General features: G+C 47.3%; 2 protein-coding genes across 2 annotated transcripts in view; one reads left to right on the forward strand and one right to left on the reverse strand.

Annotated features, from left to right (window-relative positions):
- The window catches only part of MTFMT (mitochondrial methionyl-tRNA formyltransferase), a 431,560-nt gene that overhangs the window by 298,563 nt on the left and 111,492 nt on the right, over positions 1–21,505 (reverse strand). The window lies entirely within an intron of this gene.
- IGDCC3 (immunoglobulin superfamily DCC subclass member 3) overlaps positions 1–21,505 on the forward strand; it is a 100,381-nt gene that overhangs the window by 37,144 nt on the left and 41,732 nt on the right. Inside the window, exon 3 of the mRNA XM_050978241.1 lies at positions 19,787–19,931. Coding sequence (XP_050834198.1) covers positions 19,787–19,931 — 145 coding nt within the window. The remainder of the gene's footprint in view (positions 1–19,786; positions 19,932–21,505) is intronic.

Raw genomic sequence — 21,505 nt, forward strand, 5'->3', positions numbered from 1 at the left:
AGCCACTGCCTCCAACACATCTGGTACTACCAAAAGGAAAATACATAAGACCTGTAACCCTTGCCTGCAGTAGCTTAACAATACCTCTGAGTATTGCTTCAAATACATATAATAAGTCTGAACTAATAAAGTAACGAGTTTATGAGCTTTTTAAAGATTTTACTAGATGAACAGAGAGCCTAATAACATGATTCAATTTCTTAGTATAAACAATGTATTTGCTATGACCTCTTAAAATATTCTTAACTTTAACTGCCGAAAATCCAGTGTATGATTTATATTTCTGGCTGCTGGAAGCTCTGGCTTCCATTATCTGTGTATTCCACAAATCCAATTATGTAATATCACTGAGATAAGGCATGTAATGTTTCACATCTAATTGTTCTAACATGCAAATTTTTTCGAGCGCTGGTGTTTGTTGAATTAGGAGGAAGTCAAGGGCTGTGTTTCATGGGTGTAGGTTGTGTGGGTGGAATTGGGCTCTCTGCAGGCAGTTGGATGTGTTGACCTGGATGTGTTGTGTGCAAGGTCTCTGAGAAGTTCTCTGGGAACCATAAGGGTGATGTCATTTGGGTGAATAAAGTGTTGGTTAAATGCAACCAAACAGCAGCCCCTTACCTGAATGGGGAGAAGTGCAGAATATTTCACTGATCCAAGCATTGTGACTCATTTTTTTCCATACCTAAGACCCATGCCATGGGGTTTGATTATCCATGTGCTTCAGTATGAACAGAACAGCTTGTCTACAGCCTCCTTGCCCTTGTCAGGGAGCAGCTGTGAAGTCAGGGTGTGGGCTGGATGTACCCCTGGCAGACAGACCATGCCTGCTGACAGTCCAGGGCACCTGGTGATTCACTATACGAGATCCAAATTTCACACCCATTTTCTAGGTGGTTTTCATCCATAGGTAGGAAAGAGACCACAGACCTAAGTTCTGGTACATCTTGTTAAACAGCAGCTTGTGTGTTTTGCCCCTTAGGTATTACCATCACTGTCTGAACATCCTTGGACACGTGTGCTCATCCAAGACTGTGTAGACTTAACTTCAGAGGTGGCTGTGTCCTTGTCCCTTCCCATGATGGGGTCCCATCCAGCCTGCACACCCAGGTTGACACCCAGGGCTGGCATGAAGCCAGTCAGGATTAGACAACACTCAGATCTCCCCTGTTACTTTCTCAGAATGCAACCAAGGAGCATGTCCTGACATGGGAAGAGGATGGCATGGAAAGAGGGAAATGGATGTCATCTGGGAAACCCAAATTTTTATCCTTGGGACCAGAACAGACACTTACACTAACATTTGCCCACATATGCAGGAGGGCAGGCTTTGATGGCCTTGCTTGTTGACAGCATCACTAAGAAACATGGAGATGTGTCTAAAAAGTAGGGTTTTTTAGTAGGATTTGTGTTGTCCATGGTGGAGCTGGCTGGGGGAATTTAAAGGAATCATTTTAAGCTCAACACTGGGGTTTTTTGGCCCAATGCACCTTATTGCATGAACTTGTCCTACACAAGTTGATTGGGAAGTGCAGGCAGAATTTCTCAGCCTCTGCTCTTCCTTTTGGCCCCTCACACTGTCCCTGCCAGGTTTTGGTGCTGCTGTGGTGTTGGTGATATTGTCCAGATAGTGGTTCTGGTCCTGGTATTTGGCTCTTCTGAGGAAGTTTTGCACTCACTATCTTACAGCCACTGGGTGTTGTGCTCTGGACATGAATAGGTCCCTTTCAACCTTGTTTTATTCATCATCAGCAAAGCATGAAATTACAGTGGAAATGCTAATAGATTTCCTAACAACTTGGTATCTACTTGGGTGAAACAGTTATTTGTTGACTAATTAGTAAGTTAATTGTTTTATATTTTATTGAGGTCAGGTTGCTGTTTTAATGTAGAGGGAGGAGGTGTGGGCTCTTCTAAACAAGATGCTGCTTTAATGAGCAGTTACTAGAGAGTGGGCTAAAGAAGTGTAGGGAAATGGTAATGGTGTCTCCAAAGGAGATATGTGGAGCCAAAGGGATGAGATTTGGGAGCTGGGACAAATCCTGCTGGTGTGCTTGGCTTTCTCTAAGACCATTAGCAGAGCAGGCTCCTCAGCTCCCAGAGCTGCTCACAAGCTTTGGGAAAACTAATTAAAACCATTCCTGACCAATTAAAAAAAAAAAAAAGTATTTTGCAGAAGGAAAGGAATGACCTCTCCTTCCTGGAGTTTATGATTGAATGTATGAGTATCCTGGCCTTGGGTTTCTGGGGCATGAAGTCTTTTCCCTGGCTTGATTTATGTGATTTAAAAAAAAAAAAAAAAGTTTCCTGTTCTCTTCATTAGTAGTTTGCTTTCTCCTTTCTTCCCCCTCCTGACCCTGTGTTCGTGGCCAGGAAAAGTTTCCTAGATTTAGAAACAATCTGAAAAGATAATCTATATGTGGTAGGCTCCTCCAGGATAGTTAAGCATATTGCTTTGGATATTTTTCCCCTTCGATGTCCTTCCTGTTCCTCCTTCTAATTAGGGCTTTGTTATAATCACCTGCCTTGGCCAGTCCTGTCCTTTCTCAGTTGGAGCAGTCCTGGAGCTGTGATGTGAGTCTGTGGGTTTGTGCCCCTTCTCACACGTTCTGATGAGCTTGTCTCCCACACAGGGAGGGATTTTAAAATGAAGGAGCTCAGAGTAAGATTCGATTTTGAGATTAAATTCTTCCTTGTGAGGCCCTGGCAGAGGCTGTCCTGGCAGAGGCTGCCCCACCCCTGGAAGGGTTCAGGACTGACTTGAACAGGGCTTGGAGCCTGGAATAGTGGAAGGTGTCCCTGTCCCTGTTGGGCTTTAAGATCCCTTCCAACCCAAACCATTCTGTGATTTTGTGATTGTTTATAAAGTATTAATCTGTGTCAGGCAGCATCACAGGGAAAACCATGAGAAATATTATTGCTTGCAGGCAGCCAGCCTGTTTTCTGCTTGCTCTTCCTCCTTCCAACTGGAAATACAGTGTGGAAATACTGCTACCTGTTGATGTACTTGTGTGCTGATAATCCTGTGCTTTTTAAAAAAATTAACTTCAAGTATCCCCAGCCTGTTCTGTAGTCTCATCTGTTTTGGCCATACACCTGTAGCAGTTTGGCAGTCCTGGAATTGCAGAGTTACAAGTGAGAGGTCTGTATCCAGAGGGATGTGCAGATAAACCTACCCAGTCTGTGCCCAAATTAATCCAGTTTTCCACTCCTCTCCTTCTGTAAAATTAAACTAAAAAAGGCAGGATAGATGCCAGTAGATAAAGCTGGTACCATTTCATTGCAAAAAAATAACCTAAACAACACACCCCATCTTGGTTTCCTTTGTTTTTTCAGTTGCCCTATTTTTCAGTTGCCTGGTTTTGTTTTGGTTTTTTTTTCTCAAATGGCCAGGTAACTTTTAAGTTTTGGTAATGTTAATTTTCCTATGCTGTATCCTATAACCCTCTGCATGGATTACCTGGCAAGAACAATCCCTGGGCAGCCAGGGAAAAGGAGTATTTTTACTGCCTGCATCCATGCATGATTCCAGTGTTTCATGCCACCACCTGAGCTAGGATGGGCTGTGAATACAGATCACACCTCTCCTTTCCCTATTTTTCCCAGGCTTCTCATTGGGAAAAGGGCCTTTGCTTAGAAGCCACCAGGGAAGTAGGTTATAAAAGTTTTATTGGTGAGGCAGAAAGATGTTTCCACTCTTGCTGTTCCTTGGGAAATAAGAGAAGGAAAGACAGATAATGTTTTGTCTCTTTATTAGATTGGGAAATCATCTATAAAGCAGAGGTGTATTTCAAACCAAGCCCCCCACGTCTCTTGTTAATGCCAACTCAGCAGCATCCAGCTGGGTGGATGAAGGGTTTGGATGATGTAAGAATGTGAAGGGATCCTGTTTTAGGGGGATGAGAGCCCCAGAGGAGCCAGATATCTGGTGAGAAGACCAGAGCCACCAGCCTGCGTGCCCTGCACTCAGCCCTTGCAGTTCCTTGCAGCAATGCTGCCAAATGGTAATATTCACCTGTGATAATCTGCAGGCTGGAAAAACTCAACCTTGGGGGAAGCTACCTGCCTGGTGGGTCGAGGAGAGCTTGTGCATGCTCAGGGGTTGTTGGTAGGACACTGAGGGATAGCAGTGAACCATAAAACAGCCTGAAAAGTGGCAAGTCCAAGTGAAGCTATGCGGCTTAAAATGTTTTATCATGTCGCATGCCAGGGCTATTAGTCCCCTTCTGTGCTTCTGTCAGGCAGCATGGCAACCAGCAGTGATGTTTTATCAGATATTAAAACCTGCTTTTGAAATTTCTCCTAGAGCAGAATGCTAAATCAACCTCTTCACAGTGATATTTCTTTTTTTTTTTTTTTTTTTTTTTCTTTCTTTTGCTGTTTCCTGCCTGGCAGCTTTACCTTTACTTCCATTTCTCTCTCTCATTTTCCATCAGCTCTATCTGTAACCATTTTGTGTTTTATTGAGCATGAATGAATAGTGATGCCTTTTAAATGAGTGATATTTTCATCTGAAGACGTTTGTTTAATATAGGCCTCCACTCAGCTGTTACCCCAATGGTGCTTTGTGTTTACCAACAGATTATTTCAACTAGCTTGAATTCGGGAGCAAATTTTGCATGTAGAGGTTTTCTCCCCTTCTCCTATCCCAGCAAAAAATCTGCCTCTCTTCTGGTGGGGCCTGGAACATGCTTCAGAGGCAGTGTGAGCTGTGTAAGGGCTGCAGCTTTGCTCCTGGGGCTGAGTGTAACCTACGCTTACCATATGCTACCACCCTCCCCTTTAGGTAGAATGGGGGGTTTTTCTGCCTCCCTGCAAATGATAGCAGAGACTGCAATCACTCAAGCTGAGGCCATGTGGGTCTCAGTGCATTTGGGAATAAAATTTTCCGTCTGTGGGGAATAGGTTATGAATCCAAAGTCATTAGAAAGGGTCTGGCTTTACCCTTGGTGCTGTAGGCAGGATCTCAGCTGTCAGTGACAGTGATGGATCCCCAAATACCTGCTTGTTGCAAGGCATCATTGACAGAGATTCCCTGGGCTGTGCAACAGCAGCTGGACCTGGGGAGGCTGAAACGTGCCTCAGTTGTTCAAAGTTTAGGTTTTACATGGTCTGAGGTTTGTCACAGCAATTCCCAGAAGGTCTCTGCTGGGATATGGATCAGCATCCAGATGTCCCCAGGGTAGCACCTGGGAGCTTTTGGAGGCACAGTTGTGTTAGGTGCAGTGGAAAAGGAGGGATTGTGTGTCCCCCTGGGCTGAAGATGCCCTCTCCAGCACCATTTCCATGCCTTGAGAACACTGTGCATCTTTAACTCCCAGTGATTTGTTCTCTTGATCCTCAAGCAAAAGCTGGTAAGGGCAGAGGCTGGAGCTGAACTCACAACCTTGACAAGGTGCTCAGGCAGCCCTCTGCTGCACCAGCACTGACTTCTCCCTTGTGATTCATTGCCAGGCTCTGCACCCTTATCCAGTACCATAGTGCTTAGGTAATTCAGACATTCATGGCTGAAAATGTTCCTTTGGGACCTGTGTCCTCTGGGGTCCACCCTGCCAAAACCATCGGGTTTGCTCCTAGGGAGAAGCACTGCTGCTGAACCTGGTCCAGAGTGCTCACATTGACACCTCCATGCCCTGCTTTGCCTGGACCCCATGCACGGTAATTTCCCAGTCAGTCTGCTCTGTTAGGGCATTACAGGGACATTAGTTAATGAGGCTGGTTCGGACAGCACGGTCTGAGTTAATCTGGGCTGTCCCTGCTGCTGCAGAATTTGCATCTGGCCAGGCTTGTGCATCTCTCAGCCGAGCTGCCAGCACTGCATGAAAAGGGCAGCGCTTCCAGAAACCCTGGCCAACAATTTGTCTCACAGATGAGCAGGGATGGCTCGCACTGGCCCGGCCCTGGGCTGTGGCTCCCGGGTTCGTGGCACGATGCAGCTGCCTCGCACCGCTCTCCTCGCCGCCGCTCACCAGCCGAATTTCTCGCGAGCGGGCCACGCATCTGCATTAATTTAGATGGCTTAATGTGGGGAGATCATCAGCTTGATTTCCCCTGTGGCTCTGGGAGTCAGCTGGGGCTCCGGGGCCTCCCATTAGCGGCCCAGCCCGCTGCCAGATGGCGGGTGATGGCTTGCGGAGGCTCCGGAGCTGACGTGCCCCATTGTGCGAGAACACAAAAGCGAGCCGGGCTGGTTGTTTTTTTCTTACCCCCCCTTTCTGCTTTCATTTTCCTTCAGTGCTGTCACCCTCACAGCTAATTCCTGCAGGTCTCTTTATTTATTTATTTGCTGCGTGGTGGCGAGGGCTGTGAAGTTGCTGACAGTGTTTTCCATGTGGATGCTCCTGCCTTGCACCACGCAAGTATCTTAAGGACTTTGTTTCTCCTGTCTTTTATTCTCTGCCTGAATATGCATGTGGGGCGCACAGTCCCATGTGCATGCACGCTCTCATGGAACATCCTCTTGGACATTTGGGTCACATAAACAAGTTATTAGGGTATTACAGTGGGTCTCCTGGGGGGCCATTATATGCCATGAGGTTTTGTTAAAATAGATTTAATTGCCTTCCTGAATATTTCAGGTGTTCCAGCAGTTTTTCAGGTCTCTTAACAGTCTGTGCTAGAATCACCTGTTTGTTACAGAGTTTTCACCTCTTTTGTTAATGCTGGAGAGGAATCTGTTTTGGGCTGCAAGTGTTTTTTCTGACAATGCACATTTCAGTGGGGAGAGAACTGATGCCTCAGGTTTGGTACAGGACAAACTGAGCATCCCTGCAAAGGCCTCTGAAGATCAGGCTTGCAGGGCTTTAGCGCTGATTTCCCCAGTGTGCTTCAAACACAGGGGCAAATCTCAAGTTCAGAGCTCAAAGTCACTAAAAATGCCCCCCTGCAATCCCTCCTTTGAGGTGCAGTGTTTGACCTCTGCCTGCTCCCTAAAACCCACATCATTTTTGCAGTGCTGCGGCTCCTTGGCATTTATCATCACTCCAGCCCACACAGGTTTCCACATTTATGTGGGCGTCCCAAACTTAAGACTTAATTAAAATGAAATTTCATGCTGACAGAGAGCTTGAGTGGCTAAATGATATTAACCTTGGCACCTGGATGGGGAATGAGTCTGGGAAGCAAATGAGAAAAAGCAAGTGCACGAGCAGGGATGGGGACAGAGGAGTCCCAGGCAGTTGCAGGTCTGTCTGGCTGTCCCATCGCTGACAGTATTTGAAGGCAAATGCTGGTATTTAAATTTTAATTGTGTGGCTGCCTGAGTATCCAGTATGTCTTCTACCTCTTCCTCCTTTGGCAAGAGCTGCAATGTCAATGTTGAGCTCTTCTCCAGGCTTGGCACTGTGTGCTGGGTTTCTTTTTCAGCACCTCCTCTTGTATTTTGTCCATGGCACGGAATTTTCTTGCCAGGGGTCATTTGGTAGGACGGGTAGAGATCAGTGGAGCATGTAGGGACTTGGTGCACTTGCAGAGGGCTCAGGTGTGATAGTCAAAGGGGAATCTGTGACTCCTAGTCAGAAAACCACTGCTCAGGGAGTCTGGCTGCCTTGCCCACCCAGCCTGCCCAAGGGAGTTTCAGGGTGCACAAAGACAGGAAGAAGCAGAAACGTTTGGGTAAAATATTTGCAGATTTTACTGTAGGAAATAACACAAGCTCATCCAACCTCTTCTCCTCCCAACAAATTGATAAAACCCCTCCTTGTAGCCCTTTGAGCTGAATAATTATCCCATCCGGGAGCATCCCATGGGAATGCTCTTCAAAGGCTTCCTGAGCCTCACTGCCCTCTCCTCCTGTTACCCAAGGCTTCTTGTTGTATCCTTTGCCCATAAACAGTACCAAAGGTCCTTGCAAAAAGAGGAGAGGCACCACCTGAGGTGACCTGTGTTTGTTTAATCAAGGATAAAACACCAAAAAAATTAGAAGCATCTGAAGTATATATCTGAATGCCTTAGCAAAGTGCTCAAAGCTGAAATTTGTTTTCGCTTGACTGCTCATTTTAAAAATCCCTCACAGAAGGGACTTGGTTATTTCTCTATGGCAGGAAGACATGCATATGCAAAGTTCGGTATGTGGTTGTGACACAGTGCAGAGGTTGGGTGATGGCAGTTCACAGTCATGGCTCTCCCATGGGCACAGTCAGATTGTTTTTCTACCATATTGAAACCTGCTCTTGTAAACCTCACCCAGTGAGCAAAGCCCTGCATGGTGTGGCTGTAGGTGCAATAGACCAGAGAGTCCTGTAATGGCCCAGCAGGAAATCAGTGCATCCCCTTTTCTGCTTCCTTGATGTGATGCTCTGGGATGGTTTCGTGCTGGTGCTGATTTCCCAGGCAGTGTTGTCCCACCGGCCACCACTGCTCGGCACGTGTCGGAAAGGACGCGCTGCTCCAGGAGCGGCACCGCAGGGCGATGGCAGCGTTGCCTCCTTGACCCACGACTTCCCTCCTGCCACCTCTTTTCAATCAGTCCTCAAAGGTAATGAGTTTAATTTGATAAACTGGGCCCAGGGTGAGGTGTCACAATGGGTTTAGAAGATAAGCCTCCCTGCTTCTTATCAACAAGAAGCCAGTCCTCCCTGGAGAACTGTGTTTTCTGGAATGCATCACTGCTCCTCGGGTTCAGTGATGGTCTGATGATAGTGAGGAAGATAAAGATGGTGAGATTGGTGGTTTGTAACTCTGCTATCACTTTCTTCCTCTGTGTCACCATCTTCCACATCCTTATCTTTAACCATTCTCTTGTATTCTTACTTGAGTTTGTCTGCCAGGATGGTGATGTGTCTCCCAGTCATATTTAGGATGCTGTGGGGTGCACAGGGAGGAGAAAAGGTTCACTGTGGGGGCAGAGGTGCTTTGAGTGGCTTCTTCACATTGACCTGGCATGAAATAGAAGTTGCCACCTTGTTGTGAGAGGGGGTGTCTGGAGGGACCCTGGCTCAGAGAGTCCGACCTGTGTTGCCACCCCCATAAAGTCATTGAACCCTAGACTGGGTTGCATTGGAAAGGATCTTAAAGATCATCTACTTCCAACCTCCTGCCATGGTCAGGAACACCTTCCACCAGGCCAGATTGCTCCAAGTCCTGTCCAAGCTGGCCTTGAACACTTCCAGGGTTGGGGCATCCATAGCTTACTGGGCAGCCTGTGCCAGGGCCTCCCCACCCTCAAAGGGAACAATTTATTCCTGTCATATGTCCACATATGTGCACATATGTGTATACACACTACTGTGTCTGCTCTGACAAGCAGTGCTGGGGCACAGCCCCAGGTGCACCCATCCCAGCGGAGGCGCAGGAAAGGAGTTAACACTCGCTGGCTCGTGCACAGAAACACAATCCCCATCTCCTCTGAGCTCCCAGAGAGAAATCGGTGCAAACATCAAACCGCACGTCCTGTACCGTGGGGCCGATACGCCGGAGCTATGAACTTTCTCTTTGAGGTGGTAATGGTTTGGCTGGCAGCCAGGAGCGGCAGCCGTGAACGGAAGGGGGGACTTCCAGAGATAAGCTATTTTCAGCCAACGGGGCTTCTCGCCGCGAAATAAATAGAAAAAAGGACGCGCTCTACGTCTGCGGTCATGTGTCCTGCTTTCGTGGATTTGGCCTATTTTCTGAAGAATGGCTGTAATTCAGCTTGAATTTCCCCTGGATTGCTGCCAGCAAAATAGGAAGCTGTTGCTATTGCCAAGGAGCGAACAGGAATTTATATAGTAACTCAGCCACAGGGATGAGATGACAGCTAACGGCTTAGCTGCTGCTAGGAGGAAAAGCAGACCTGGGAGGAACCTGGATTTTCTCAGGATCACACAGTTCAGTCCTTTCTACAGCTTTGCCATTATCCCCTTCAATCTGGACTGGGCAACATCGAAGGACAATATCTGTGCTCAACACCAAGGGATGGGAGCAGAGAAGCTTTCAGCATTTAGAAAAATCACCTGTGTTTGAGTGAAATTCAGGGTTAAAATGAACAGAAGGGAGCTTTAGAGCAGTTCTTTGCAATGCTAGCCCTGTGGCTCGCTTGCTCTGGCTCAGTGCTGTGATCTTGTGGTCTCTCCTTTCCTTGTGCACAGAGGATGCTGAGTATTTTCCTTGCTGTGATGTCAGGCAGCTCCTCTGTGGGAATCCAGCCTTTTGTGATTATTTTTCTATTTAAATAACTTATTTAGTTATCGTGTGCACCATTCCCACTTCTGTTTCATTCCTTAATAAAGAAGGGGAGTAGTTTATCATGCTCAGCAGAGTATGGACGTGGTGAAAGACATACTGTTCTGAAGGATTTAAAGTTAATTTCCGTTGGACAGAGAGACCGTTGTTTGGGGTACTTCCACAGCCGCCTTTCCCCCCTGCTCTGGCTGCCTTGGGTCCACAGGGAGCCTTTGCCTTATGTCTTTGGGAAGCTCTTCCCCCTGCCTGGACCCCATGTGCTGGGAGGTTTGCAAGTCTGTAATGCTTTGGAGTCTGAGGGATACAGCTTGCACTCAGGCCTGCTGTCTGATGGGACACAGCAGAGAGGGGCCTCTGGGTGCCACAGAGCCCATCACCTCTGACTGCCCACTCCTTCATGAAAGCCAGAGTTTTCATGCCGTGCTTGGGGCCAAGACCTATGAGATACTTTGCTGTATGCACTGCTACCCCTTTGACCACCAGATTTGGAAAAGAGATCATCTTAGAGGTAGTTTCACCTCTTCCAGGCACTCCCCAGTTGCTGCCGAAGGGAATATCTCCATCTGTGCAGCAGGCAGAACGGGCTGTATCTCAATACACCATGGGCTTGGCCATTCCAGCCGAGCCAGAGCAGTGTGGTGCCCATGGCTCAGCAGCACTGAGCACTCACTGAGCTCCCTTGCCCAGGCAAAGCTCCCACCTCAGCAGGGCTGACCCTGCTGCAGCAGGAGGAAAATGAAGAGTGAATTGCCAGCACTGGTGCTGTTTGCTGTCGCCCTGATAAAAATGGCACCTTGCCCAAGTCTTCTATAAATCACAGGTTCCATTTGGAAAGGAGATTTCTGTGGTAATTAATGAGCCAGTATAAAGACATTAAATGGAGAATGTGTAGTGATAGAAAGGCTTGTCATTCACTGAGCCATCTTCCCCCATGTGAATAACCACGGGGGAACAAAGGCCAAACTCCTTATAGACTGAAGTGCACTATCTCTGATAGCTGGGAATGAAGTAATTCTCTGAAAATAACAAAGGCACAGTGAAATACATTAGTAAACTAATTACAAGAGAGCTGGTAAAAACAGATGCTGAAAATTTAAAGCTATTACTGGAATGATTGCTGGCAGAAAAATGGGGGCTGACAACAAAAAATTAAAAAATGCATCTCATTTAAAATTCATTAGCCCGTAAATCAGGACAGCTCCCTGTCTGAAAGCGAGGCTGATGGCATTTCCGTGGGCAGTCGTGATGAAAAGCTTCCTTGCCTTCACCTTTACGGATTCCACCAGTGCCTCCGGAGATGCCACAACAAAGTGTGCGCTCGTCTGTGAGCACGGAAAAGCAGGGAAGCTGCTGCCTTTGCTCAGGGAGGTCTGAGCAGGAATGTTTCTACTCAGAGGTGTTGTGAGGGCTGCTGAGGATAACACCTCATGCTTGCTTGGCTCGCTGCCTCTCCGAGCTGATGAAAAGCAGGATTGCTCGTCCATCCGCCCTCAATATTGGAAGGAGTTGGCTGCAAACAAAGTGGTCCAGGGCCAAAACCAGCTGTGTGGGAGCTTCCTCTTTCACTATCTCCATCAATATTTGGGAGAGGGATGGAAAACATCAGTATTGTGCAACAAATCAAAATGGTAACTATGTAATTTGTCTTAATTGTGTGTGTCAGAGTAGGAAAAACACGAGGAGCTCTGGATGGGAATCTGGCATGAGAGACCTGCCTGCTGGCAGCATACCGCACGCTTTGCTCTGCCCTTGTCGAGCCAGCCTTTCCCAGAGGCTTGTGGACAGCTTGCCTTTCATTTTCTCATTACTTCAGGGGTCTGCAGGGGCACTTGAGTGGGATAAATCATTGCTATTTTGCAAAGAGTGAATGTGTGCTTCAGAGAAAGGTCCTGAAGAAGCCATTGCTGTGAATGCAACAGGAGAGGACATCATCTGTGATACTGGAGGGGAGCCCTGCTTTGTGGTGGAGGAGCCTTACATGATGCTGGGGTTTCTTAAGAAGTCCCCCCACAAAAATACAGGAGCCCTTTGTGGTGTGTTGTACCTCTGGGCAGGTGTCACAGCAGCCAGTGTTGCCTGGCCAACATCACCCTTGGTGCTGGAGCCCTGTGTTGACAGATAACCCCTTCCTGCACTGCAGAATCACCAGCCCCATGTGCAGTCCGCCCAGGCAAATTAAGAGTTGTTTATGACATTTAATACTCCCCCTTCCCTCCAGCAGCAGGGCAGCAGGACCACAGGTTTGGCTTCACAAATGGTCGCCTCAGGATACACTAAATGCTGTCATGAGCCGGAGAGCAATTTCATCTTGAAAAATTACTGCAATAGAGCTCCCTGATAAAGGTCTCTCCCAGCAATGCCTCCCTCTTCGCCAGCAACTTCTTCTCTCCCTGAAACCAATTTGAGAGCGCTAAAGGGGCTGTTTATTAGTGATCCCCCTGCAAAACAAGAGGGTGCTGGAAGATGGATAACCACCCTAGGCTGTCTGCTGTGCTGCTTGGCGTAGCAGGTAACATGATGGGATGCTGCCATGTGCTCTGAGCATGGAGGGAAGTGAGAAATTTGATCCATGGGATTGCCAAGATGCATCTTTCAAAGTGGTTTATAAGGAGCAGCATTGCCTCATGGGTAGAGTGTGCTCTTGGTACTCAAGGGAGGGATGATGTTGGATTTTGGTTGTGACCAGGGGTGGCACTTAGGGCCTGTCCCTAAAATAACCAATGACTTTATAGGAAAGGTGTGAGGGTGCTCAGACATCCCTGGTTTCTGGCTGCACCTCAGAGAGGGTGTTAATGCCAATGCACAGGGACTCCCTGCTCTTGCTTCCAGACTGGGATGATTTCTGGCTGCAGCCACATTATAGTAGGTCTTGGGTCTCAGGAGGCAGCACTTGGGCAGTGCTGCTGCATGAGGGAGAGCATGGCAAATGCCAAATGTTCTCAAGGTTTTCCTCTGGCATTGGCAGCTCCCCTGGTGCTCTCTGCTCCCCTAAGTTGAGACAAACGAGAGTAGTGGGCTGTTGAATGTTGGGGACACTCCCTCACGTGCTGTACTGGAACAGTGTGGGAACAGTCTCTCTAGAGGTGCAGCATTTTCTAAGTTTTATAGAAATGCTAAGATACTGCAGTATAAAACAGTCCTTGGGCCATAAGGCCCCTGTTCCTTTCCATGTGTGGCACAGAGCCTGCATTTATCCAGTCAAAAGTCTTTCCTGCTCACAGGAGAGTACCCCTACATCAACAACTGATGGTGGTATGGTTAATTTTCCAATAAGTGAACTATAATAAATACCATGAATATAGTAAGTTCTCTAGGACTAGAGTATGGGTTTGGAGACACTGTGATTGTGCAGGAGAGACTGGGTGTGCTAGCAATGAGCAGCACATTCAGTCAAGCTCAGGAAGAGGAGTGGAGTTGCAGTGCAGGCATTCAAAGGGTTTCCAAGTGCCACCCTACAGGGACCTTTTCAGGACGAACCCATCATCCTCCTCACAGCTTGGTTCCTTTGCTCGTGCAGGGCGGGTAGAGCAACCAGGGGCTCCTGAGGATGTTCCCTCTGACCCCTGCTCTGCATGCAGTGAAGATGTGTTCATTACTTTCACAGGATATTTATCATCCCTAAGCGGAAGCAGCCCTACAGGGCTCTGTGCTTTTTTCTGCTACTGAAAGCAGCCAACCCAACAATAAGTCATGGGTCAGTAGCGTCCATCAGGGCTGTTCATTGCGATGCAGCGGGGAGGTGACCTGAGCTGGATTTGGCTCACAGTCATTTAATCTGTTGTGCAAAAAGTTGAGAAGCCACAATCCCAGACCAGAAAAAAATTTGCCTCCTGGTTGACTTGAGTAGCCTCCTGCTACTTGAGCAGCAGATTTTTCCCCCTACTCTTCTTGAAAAATATCTGTTGCATGTTCCCTCCCATGGGCAGCTGCTGTGTCCCACTGTGAGGCATTATCTCTGTTGTCTCCCTTTCATCCCTCTCCCAGGAGCTTGGGACAGGAGAAGAAAACAGGTCAGGTGGAGACTTTGTTGTTCAGCTAGAGAGGTCTGCATCATGTGCTGTCTTCTCAGCCTATTTTAAATTCTTCCAGTCAGCTTTGATTGCGGGTGAAAGCAAGAGACATAAGGATGCAAAATGCAGAGAGAACAGAGCCTGCACCATCCTCCATTCATGCTCTGAGCCGTCCTGTTAGCTCCAGGGGACGAAAACAATGGCCAAAGCAAAAGAGGAATAAGCACTGGTTTGCAAATATTCCAAATAAGAAGTGTTCAGGACTGACCATTTCCCTGTACCTCTGCACAGACAGAGGTGGGTCATCCTCTTGCTTTTATCTCACCTGGTATTTTGGTTCCTCTTAAATTAACTACATTCCTCTAAAATTCCTTCCTTGCTTCAAACTCTCCTGAGTCTTGCAGCTCATATACCTTTGAGATCTGATGCTCAGCATGGACAGTAGAGATTTGGGATTTTCCCCGCTATGATTAGTGGACAGGGGCAGAGAGGATTTTCCTCTGTGCTGGCAGAGGCATGGCTGCTCTTTAATATTTCCCTCCCTTTCCAAAGCTGAGAGAAAGGCGATTTTTCTTCCCTTTAGATGTGAGCGAAGGGCCCCGCTCCTGCTACTCCTGGAGAATTAAATAGATAAATGGGCGGCGCTGTTGTTCACGCTTCACTATGCACAAAGCAACTTGCATTCAAAATTGGGCTCACGGCAGTTCAGCAACAGCCTCGCACAATAGCGTCATTAGACACGCAGGGCCGGCTCGCAGGCGCAGAGGCTGCTCTGCAGCTGGAGTAGCCACCGGGCTGGCCTGCCCTGGGCTTGGGTTTTAGCCTTATAAAAATGCATCTTTAAAAAGTATAGAAAGAAGATTCAGTGTCTTTTTCTTTAAGGCTTGGGCAGGACTTGCTGTTTGAAGGCAGGGGGAAAGAGAGGAGAGGATGGGATTTGTGGTGTCCACACGCCCCCCATCTTTTGTGCCAGCCCCTTCTCATTGGCAAATCCTCCATTTCCAGAGTGTGGAGGGGACAAATAAGACCTGAGTCTGCAGAGCCTTCACCTGCTGACTTCTTTGAGAATGTTCCCTGGCAGGTTGCTGACTTAGTGGTAAAGGTCTCTTAAGCCAAGAGGGAATTGAAAATTTAATCTCTCTGCTTGCCTTAGTACTGGTGGCTTTCAGGAAAAGGAGTTGGGTGCTCCGTGAGTCTCACAAATATTGAAGGTTGGTTCTGCTAGAGCTCTCAGCCTGATTTGAGAGTGGTTCAGGTTTGGAATTAATTGGCATGGTGTTCATTGTGTTTTAAGAAACAACCCTGGCTTCTGCTGACCTGAGGAGGAATTCAATTTTTTAAGTACATAGAGAAATTCAGTATAAAAATCAGCAGCTCACTGTATATTCAGTATCAGAATCAGCAGTCGTTGGAATGGAGCCAATCTTGGAAGGGGTCAGCTTGCCTATGGCTTGTTCTCTGCTCTTGGCAAATAATTTGCCTCCCAGATTTCACCTTCCTCAGTTGTAACAGAGATAATGAAGTCTGCTCTCTTTGGTAGGAACATCTGGAAGGCCAGGTACTGGAGGCACATCCCCATAAAATTCTTGTTCCTTACACTGTGTTAACTGAGAGGCATTTTAACCACATGCCTCCATTGGAAAATGTCTGAATTTAACAGGTTGGTGACCGAAATGTGAAGAAAGGATCTTCACTTGTGGGCTGCTGTTTGTGGACTGTGTGGCATTTGTGATGGTGTGGGTGCTCACTCCTACCCAGCATCATCTTGTGTCAGAGCCAGCCTGGGTCTCTGTTTCCCCATAAGTAATTTAAAATCAAGAGGCAATTTGATTGCAAAACTAGCTGGCCTTCCCAAATGCTCTCCTAACACCACGTTTGGCACTGAACCTTTCAAGTCTTCCTCCTCTCCTTGTGCCTGCAGAATGTTTGTGTTTTAATGACTAAAGGCCTGGGATTTGCTTTGACATACCAAGTTAATGTTTTCTTTTTCTCTATCAAATCTAGGTCAATCTCTGGCTTAGCATTAATGCTGCACTGAGCAAAAAAGGATTGGCCACTAATGGTTTCAATTTAGTTTTTTATGGAGTAGAGAAAATTTCACTCGATAGCTATTTTCATTTTTATTCCATTGGCCTTTCCACCAGGCCTGTTGGGATGGAGAAAGTGCTTGAGATTTGATTAGAGGAGACCCCAGAATGAATCCTCCATGAATATGGATGAGGATGAGAGTTGCTGCTCACCTGTGTCCATAGGACATGCCTTCATGGATGGCATCCCAGTGGGGGTTAAGTGGTGGGCAATCCCAAGCATGGGGGTTTCTATATGGAAGAGCCTTGCCTGTGATCCAGCATCATCCTAGTTGAGGTCCTTAGTTATATAACACAGGGGAAGGAGAGAAGAAGAGTAACTCCTCTGCTTCATGTATCTGTGTGACTGTAGATAGTCAACATTCAATCTGAATCTAGCCTTGGGCAGCATCTTTTGGAGGAGGCTCCTCCATGCCTGCAGTGTCAAAGGGCTGCCAGGACCATTCCGTGTCTGCTATAAGCCCTAATTTTGTCTTTCTGTGCCCTGTGGCAGTTGCTGTGTACCACAGCCAAAATCCAGGTGGGATGATAGCAAAAGCACTGAGACATCACAGTTTGGAGCATTAATGTGGAGCAATGAGTGTGCATGTGATTTATGTTATTTTTATGGCTTGATGACACAAGGAGATGGCAGAGGGAAATTTAATGGGAACAGGATGGCACTCACCCCTCTGATGATGTCAAAAAAGGCCTGGGGCAGCACCAGTCCCTTCACTGGCACATGGATGCTGCATTGCTGGATGGCAGAGACCGCTGGCAGATGGATTAGTGAGTGCTTCCCCTCTTAGGAGCTCGCGGGTGAATATTGTGATTGCATGTATTTATTTTTAAAATTATTATAGCCATTAGCATAGAAATGAGCTGCAGCTCCCTGGCTGCTGGCCAACCCCACCCGGGCTGACGTGCAGCTCTTCTCCTTGGCGGCTGGAACAAAAGCCCTTGGCTGGTAACAGGGTCCTCCTGCTTGCCACGGGAAGACAAGTGACAAACAGGAGCAAGCACTCTGCTGCATGAGTTTGTTACAGTCAGTTGGGACATATATAAAAACCTCACATGGGTCAGCAGAGATTTAGCTCCTCCAGGCAATGCCATGTGAAGCAGTTGAGCTCCTATCCCTCTCCTCTCCTTCTCCCTGGTGATTTATTCCCAGGCTGAAAACCCAGTAATCACTCACATTGAAGTTTTGTTGCTGTTTTACAGGAGATGCTCCAAAAGTCTTTTGTCTCTGCAACTGTAAATAAACTCGTAAACCTGTTTTAAAAATAGCATTTTGTAGCTCAGTGCATGAATTTTTAATGCATCTTCTGCAAACCAGCTGGTCTTGGCAAGGGTCACAGTGTTTCCTAGGCATTTAACATAAAACTGTGCTTCAAAGCCACATTATAGTGTCGTTGAAGAGTAATATTTTACTTAACATCCTCATAACTGAATTATTTATAACTTGCCATGTTTTATTCATGATAAATATTAATACTGGTGTCTTTAAGAGTAGAGGTTATTGCTGCAGTTTTACCTATAAGAGGTGATATTATTGAAATAAAGGAATGGCAATGAATTCTGTAGCCAGCAGAGCGAAGTCTGTGCTGGGCTGTTCTCATTCACACCTCCCTCTTTTATCAACCCTGTCAACCACCAGAAAACCTCAGTGCTGAGCATCTGTACATTTGAAAGGAATTTTCCTACAGGCATCTGAATCCCTGCTTTTTAAAAAATTGTCTTAGAGAGCTTTGTGTCATTCTCAGTAATTCTTTTCTTGGTGAGGGTCCATAAGTTTTGACTTCACAAAAATGCTCACCCTGGTCTGGGTGTCCAGCCTTGAAATGTTTTGCAGGCTCCCTTGAGCTCTCCTGCTGCAGGCACCCATGGATCCCCCATCTTTTGAAGCATCCCTTGCCACCTTGGAAGCGGCATTACCTGGTGATGAGAAACCTCCTAGCAGCCTTTGGGCTCCTTTCCATGTCTGAATGCTCTGAGCCATGATCAGTCTCATTTCAAAGCTAAATCTATATGAATTGGGTAAATTGCCATTGCACTATTGGGCTCCATCCTATAATCCTATACCAGAGAGGATAATTGCATTGGCTTTTATCTTGGGAAAGAGAAATACAATTTTCCGTGATCTTTCACCTTGTGCTGGTGTGTCGCCATCTGGCTGGAACATTGCGCAGCCACTCCCCGGTCTGGCTCCCGACGTGGGGCTGGCTGCCCATCCCACCCTCATACCTACAAAACCTTCCCAACCCTGTGACTGTGCAGGGCTGGGGCTTTGCTCCATGCTACTCCATCAGCTTAACAAATCTGCCATCAGTGGGTTGAGAGCGGTGGTTGCGGGAGCAGCGCAGGTTAATGCAACACATATTTAATGTATGATTGCTAATGGCCATCTCCCATCTGCCTGAGCCCAACTGCAGTTTGCAGATGAATGATTAAGCTGCCCTGACACATAGGCAGGTTCCTTAGCAGACCCACAGTCATTGCACTTGATGCTTGTAAAAGGGGACGAGGTTTTCTTGCTGGGGAGAGGGGTGTCATTGGGCTGGGGCGGCAGAGCAGGGAGTTCTCCTGGAGTTTGTTTTGTATGGTAATGAGAGAGACCTTCCTGTGGATGCAGCACTTTAAATGAATCACGAGCTCAATAACCACTGGGAATGTTTATTAGCTTTGAATATGTTTATTGCGGAGTCAACAGGCAGCACCTTCCAATTAATTAATAGTAATGATTACGGTATTATTTATGTAGCTCTAACAGCATGCCAGAGTGTTTCCACACGGTGGTTACAGCTGTGGCTTGCTGGAACATGCTGGTCTGTATTCACCCTGCGTGGGCATGCTGGGGCTCATCATTTGCTGTTGGGTGGTCCCAGCCCCAAAAGCCTTGTTTTGCTGAGCTCTTGGCAGCTGCTCTTTCTTTTGGCTGAATCCTTTTGCTCCCCAACCTGGGGATGTGGCTGTTCCTGCTGCAGTGCTGGAAGGCAGAGTACGCAATGAGCAGGAGCACCTGCAAACAGGTGGAAATCAAGGGCTGTATGTTTCACTAGGGTATTTTGGCATTTTTCTGCTCAAGTTATTTAAATAACATGAGTTTAGGAGTCAAGCTGTACATATCAGAAGGATATTTACAACAGGTAATACATTGATGGCAACAGAAACATGATGTGGACTAGGATCCAAAGACTGCTCAAGCTATTGGGAATGACCTCTGATAAGTGTCAGTGCATTGTCTGTGTTTGTCGCTGCCCAGGCAGACCTTGTTGAGCACCATGAGGGTCTTGGAGCAAAGTCTGCTGTTCTGGTTGAGCCAATCATTTCAATGTGCAGAGGCAGGTGGGATACCAAGAACTTCCCACTAGTCTTGTTTCTCGATGCAGAAGGTTAGGCTGCAAGCTGGCCTTCTGCTCACGTTACATTACAGTCCCATTTGCATTCTGTGGAAAATGAGAGCGTGTTTCTAGGTCATGTAAAGTTGCTGACATCTTCCAGTTGGATCTTTCTTCACATGTGAATAATTTTGTCTCTCTTTTTGTCTTTCAGCAATGTCTGACTTCCACATCCACCCTCAGAATGCAGTGGTGGAGGAAGGCGGTGTAGCAAGATTCCAGTGCCAGATCCACGGCTTGCCTGAGCCAGTCATCCTATGGCATAAGAACAGCATGCCAGTCAACACAGACAATGAAAGGTAGGACATGTCTAAGCCACGTGCTGCTGGCCTTACTCTAGGTGGGAAAAGATCACCAGACTTTCTATTGCTTCCAGTTGTGCTTGGGCTGGGCTAAGGGTCTTGGCCAGTGTTTCCACCATGGAAGACTCTTTTGTTTAGAGTGTTGTGGCTTTTCTGGTTTGGTTCTCCTTTTGGCCAAACACCTTGTAGGAGTACTGGCATTTCCCAGGAGAGGTAGATGAAGCCATTAGCTGATTTTGAAGGGCTTGCGCTGACCACCTCTGATCAACCCTGCTCCAGGTTTATTTTCCAGCATTGAGACCTGCCCAGCAAGCCTCAAAGAGTTGGGTAGCTTTGGCATCCTTCATCCCTCCATAGCTCCATTTTGTGTAACTCTTTCTGAGACAGATTCATGACTTAGGATCTTGCATATGGGTCCTGGACTCTTGCAAGTGCTGAATTTCACTGTGGCTGCCATTCCCAGGTGGACTCCCTCATGTGTGGCAACTGGGGAAACTGCAGAGTGCTTCCCACAGCAACCTGAGCTGCTGTTTCCCCAACAATCTCCTAAAGAGAAACTCCAGCTGCCTCCCTTCCCAGCCTAGACCTGGAGCGGCACGTCGCCGCTTCCTGTGTTTGACAGGCCGCTCCCTTGGCGTCGGAAGCGTCCCTCATCAGGGTTTGGTTGGCGGCGGTGCGGGACAGCTGGCAGGAAACGCGTGCCCGCGGCCGGGAGCCGCACAACCAGCACTGGGAGACAATTGCTCACAGCACACCTCGAGCGCGGGCTGGCGTCCCTGCCTTGGGAATAGGCAAAACCAGGAAGCTGTAAATATTTTCTTTAAAGCCCCTATTCTTAAAAATGTCAGTTCTGCAGCAGAATGTGGTTGGGTTCTTTGGAGGCAGGAGAAAACACGAGGGCTGGAACAATGCCTGACCTTCTCTGAGTGGCAGTGAACTTACAGTAGAAGGACCCAAGAGGCCCAAATCTGCTGTGGAAAACTGCAACTGTCAGGTTTTATTTTTCCTTGCATTTTTCAGCTAAGCTTTTTTTAGCTCAGCACAAGGTTGATTTGTTGAACTTGATCTCCTCTGAAGGCTTCTTACTCATACAGGTGCTGAACTGGGGATGTGGTAGAGCAGAGCCACTGATCTGAGGTGGCATCAGCAGAAGTAAGGAATGGAGAACTGTGCTGGATGCCTTGTGTCATCCCAGTGAGGTGTTGCAGGACAGGTGAAGTTCCCCTGAAGTCCTTCATGCATCATTGATCCTTTGCATTTGAGCCCAGGGACACAGTTGTGGAGATGGTCAGAAATGTGGCAGGGATTTAAATGTGATCAGGACTTCTTTTCAACAAGGCTGGGGAACCCCAAGGCTAAGAAGCCAAGACTTTTCTCCAACCCAGAAAGGTCCAAGCTGTGCTCGTTCCTGCTGCTTCTCCTCTGGGGAAAGGAGTTTGCCTAAGCCCTGGAGGATGTAGCCTAGGAACATGTAAAGTTTCCTTACATTTGTGTCCTTATTTTGAAGGAGTAAAGTTATTGGGGAAGTTAAAATTGTCAGCTCAGTAGATTAATCTCTGACACCAGAGCCT

This window comes from Serinus canaria, chromosome 10 (assembly GCF_022539315.1).
Source record: "Serinus canaria isolate serCan28SL12 chromosome 10, serCan2020, whole genome shotgun sequence".
Taxonomy (NCBI): domain Eukaryota; kingdom Metazoa; phylum Chordata; class Aves; order Passeriformes; family Fringillidae; genus Serinus; species Serinus canaria.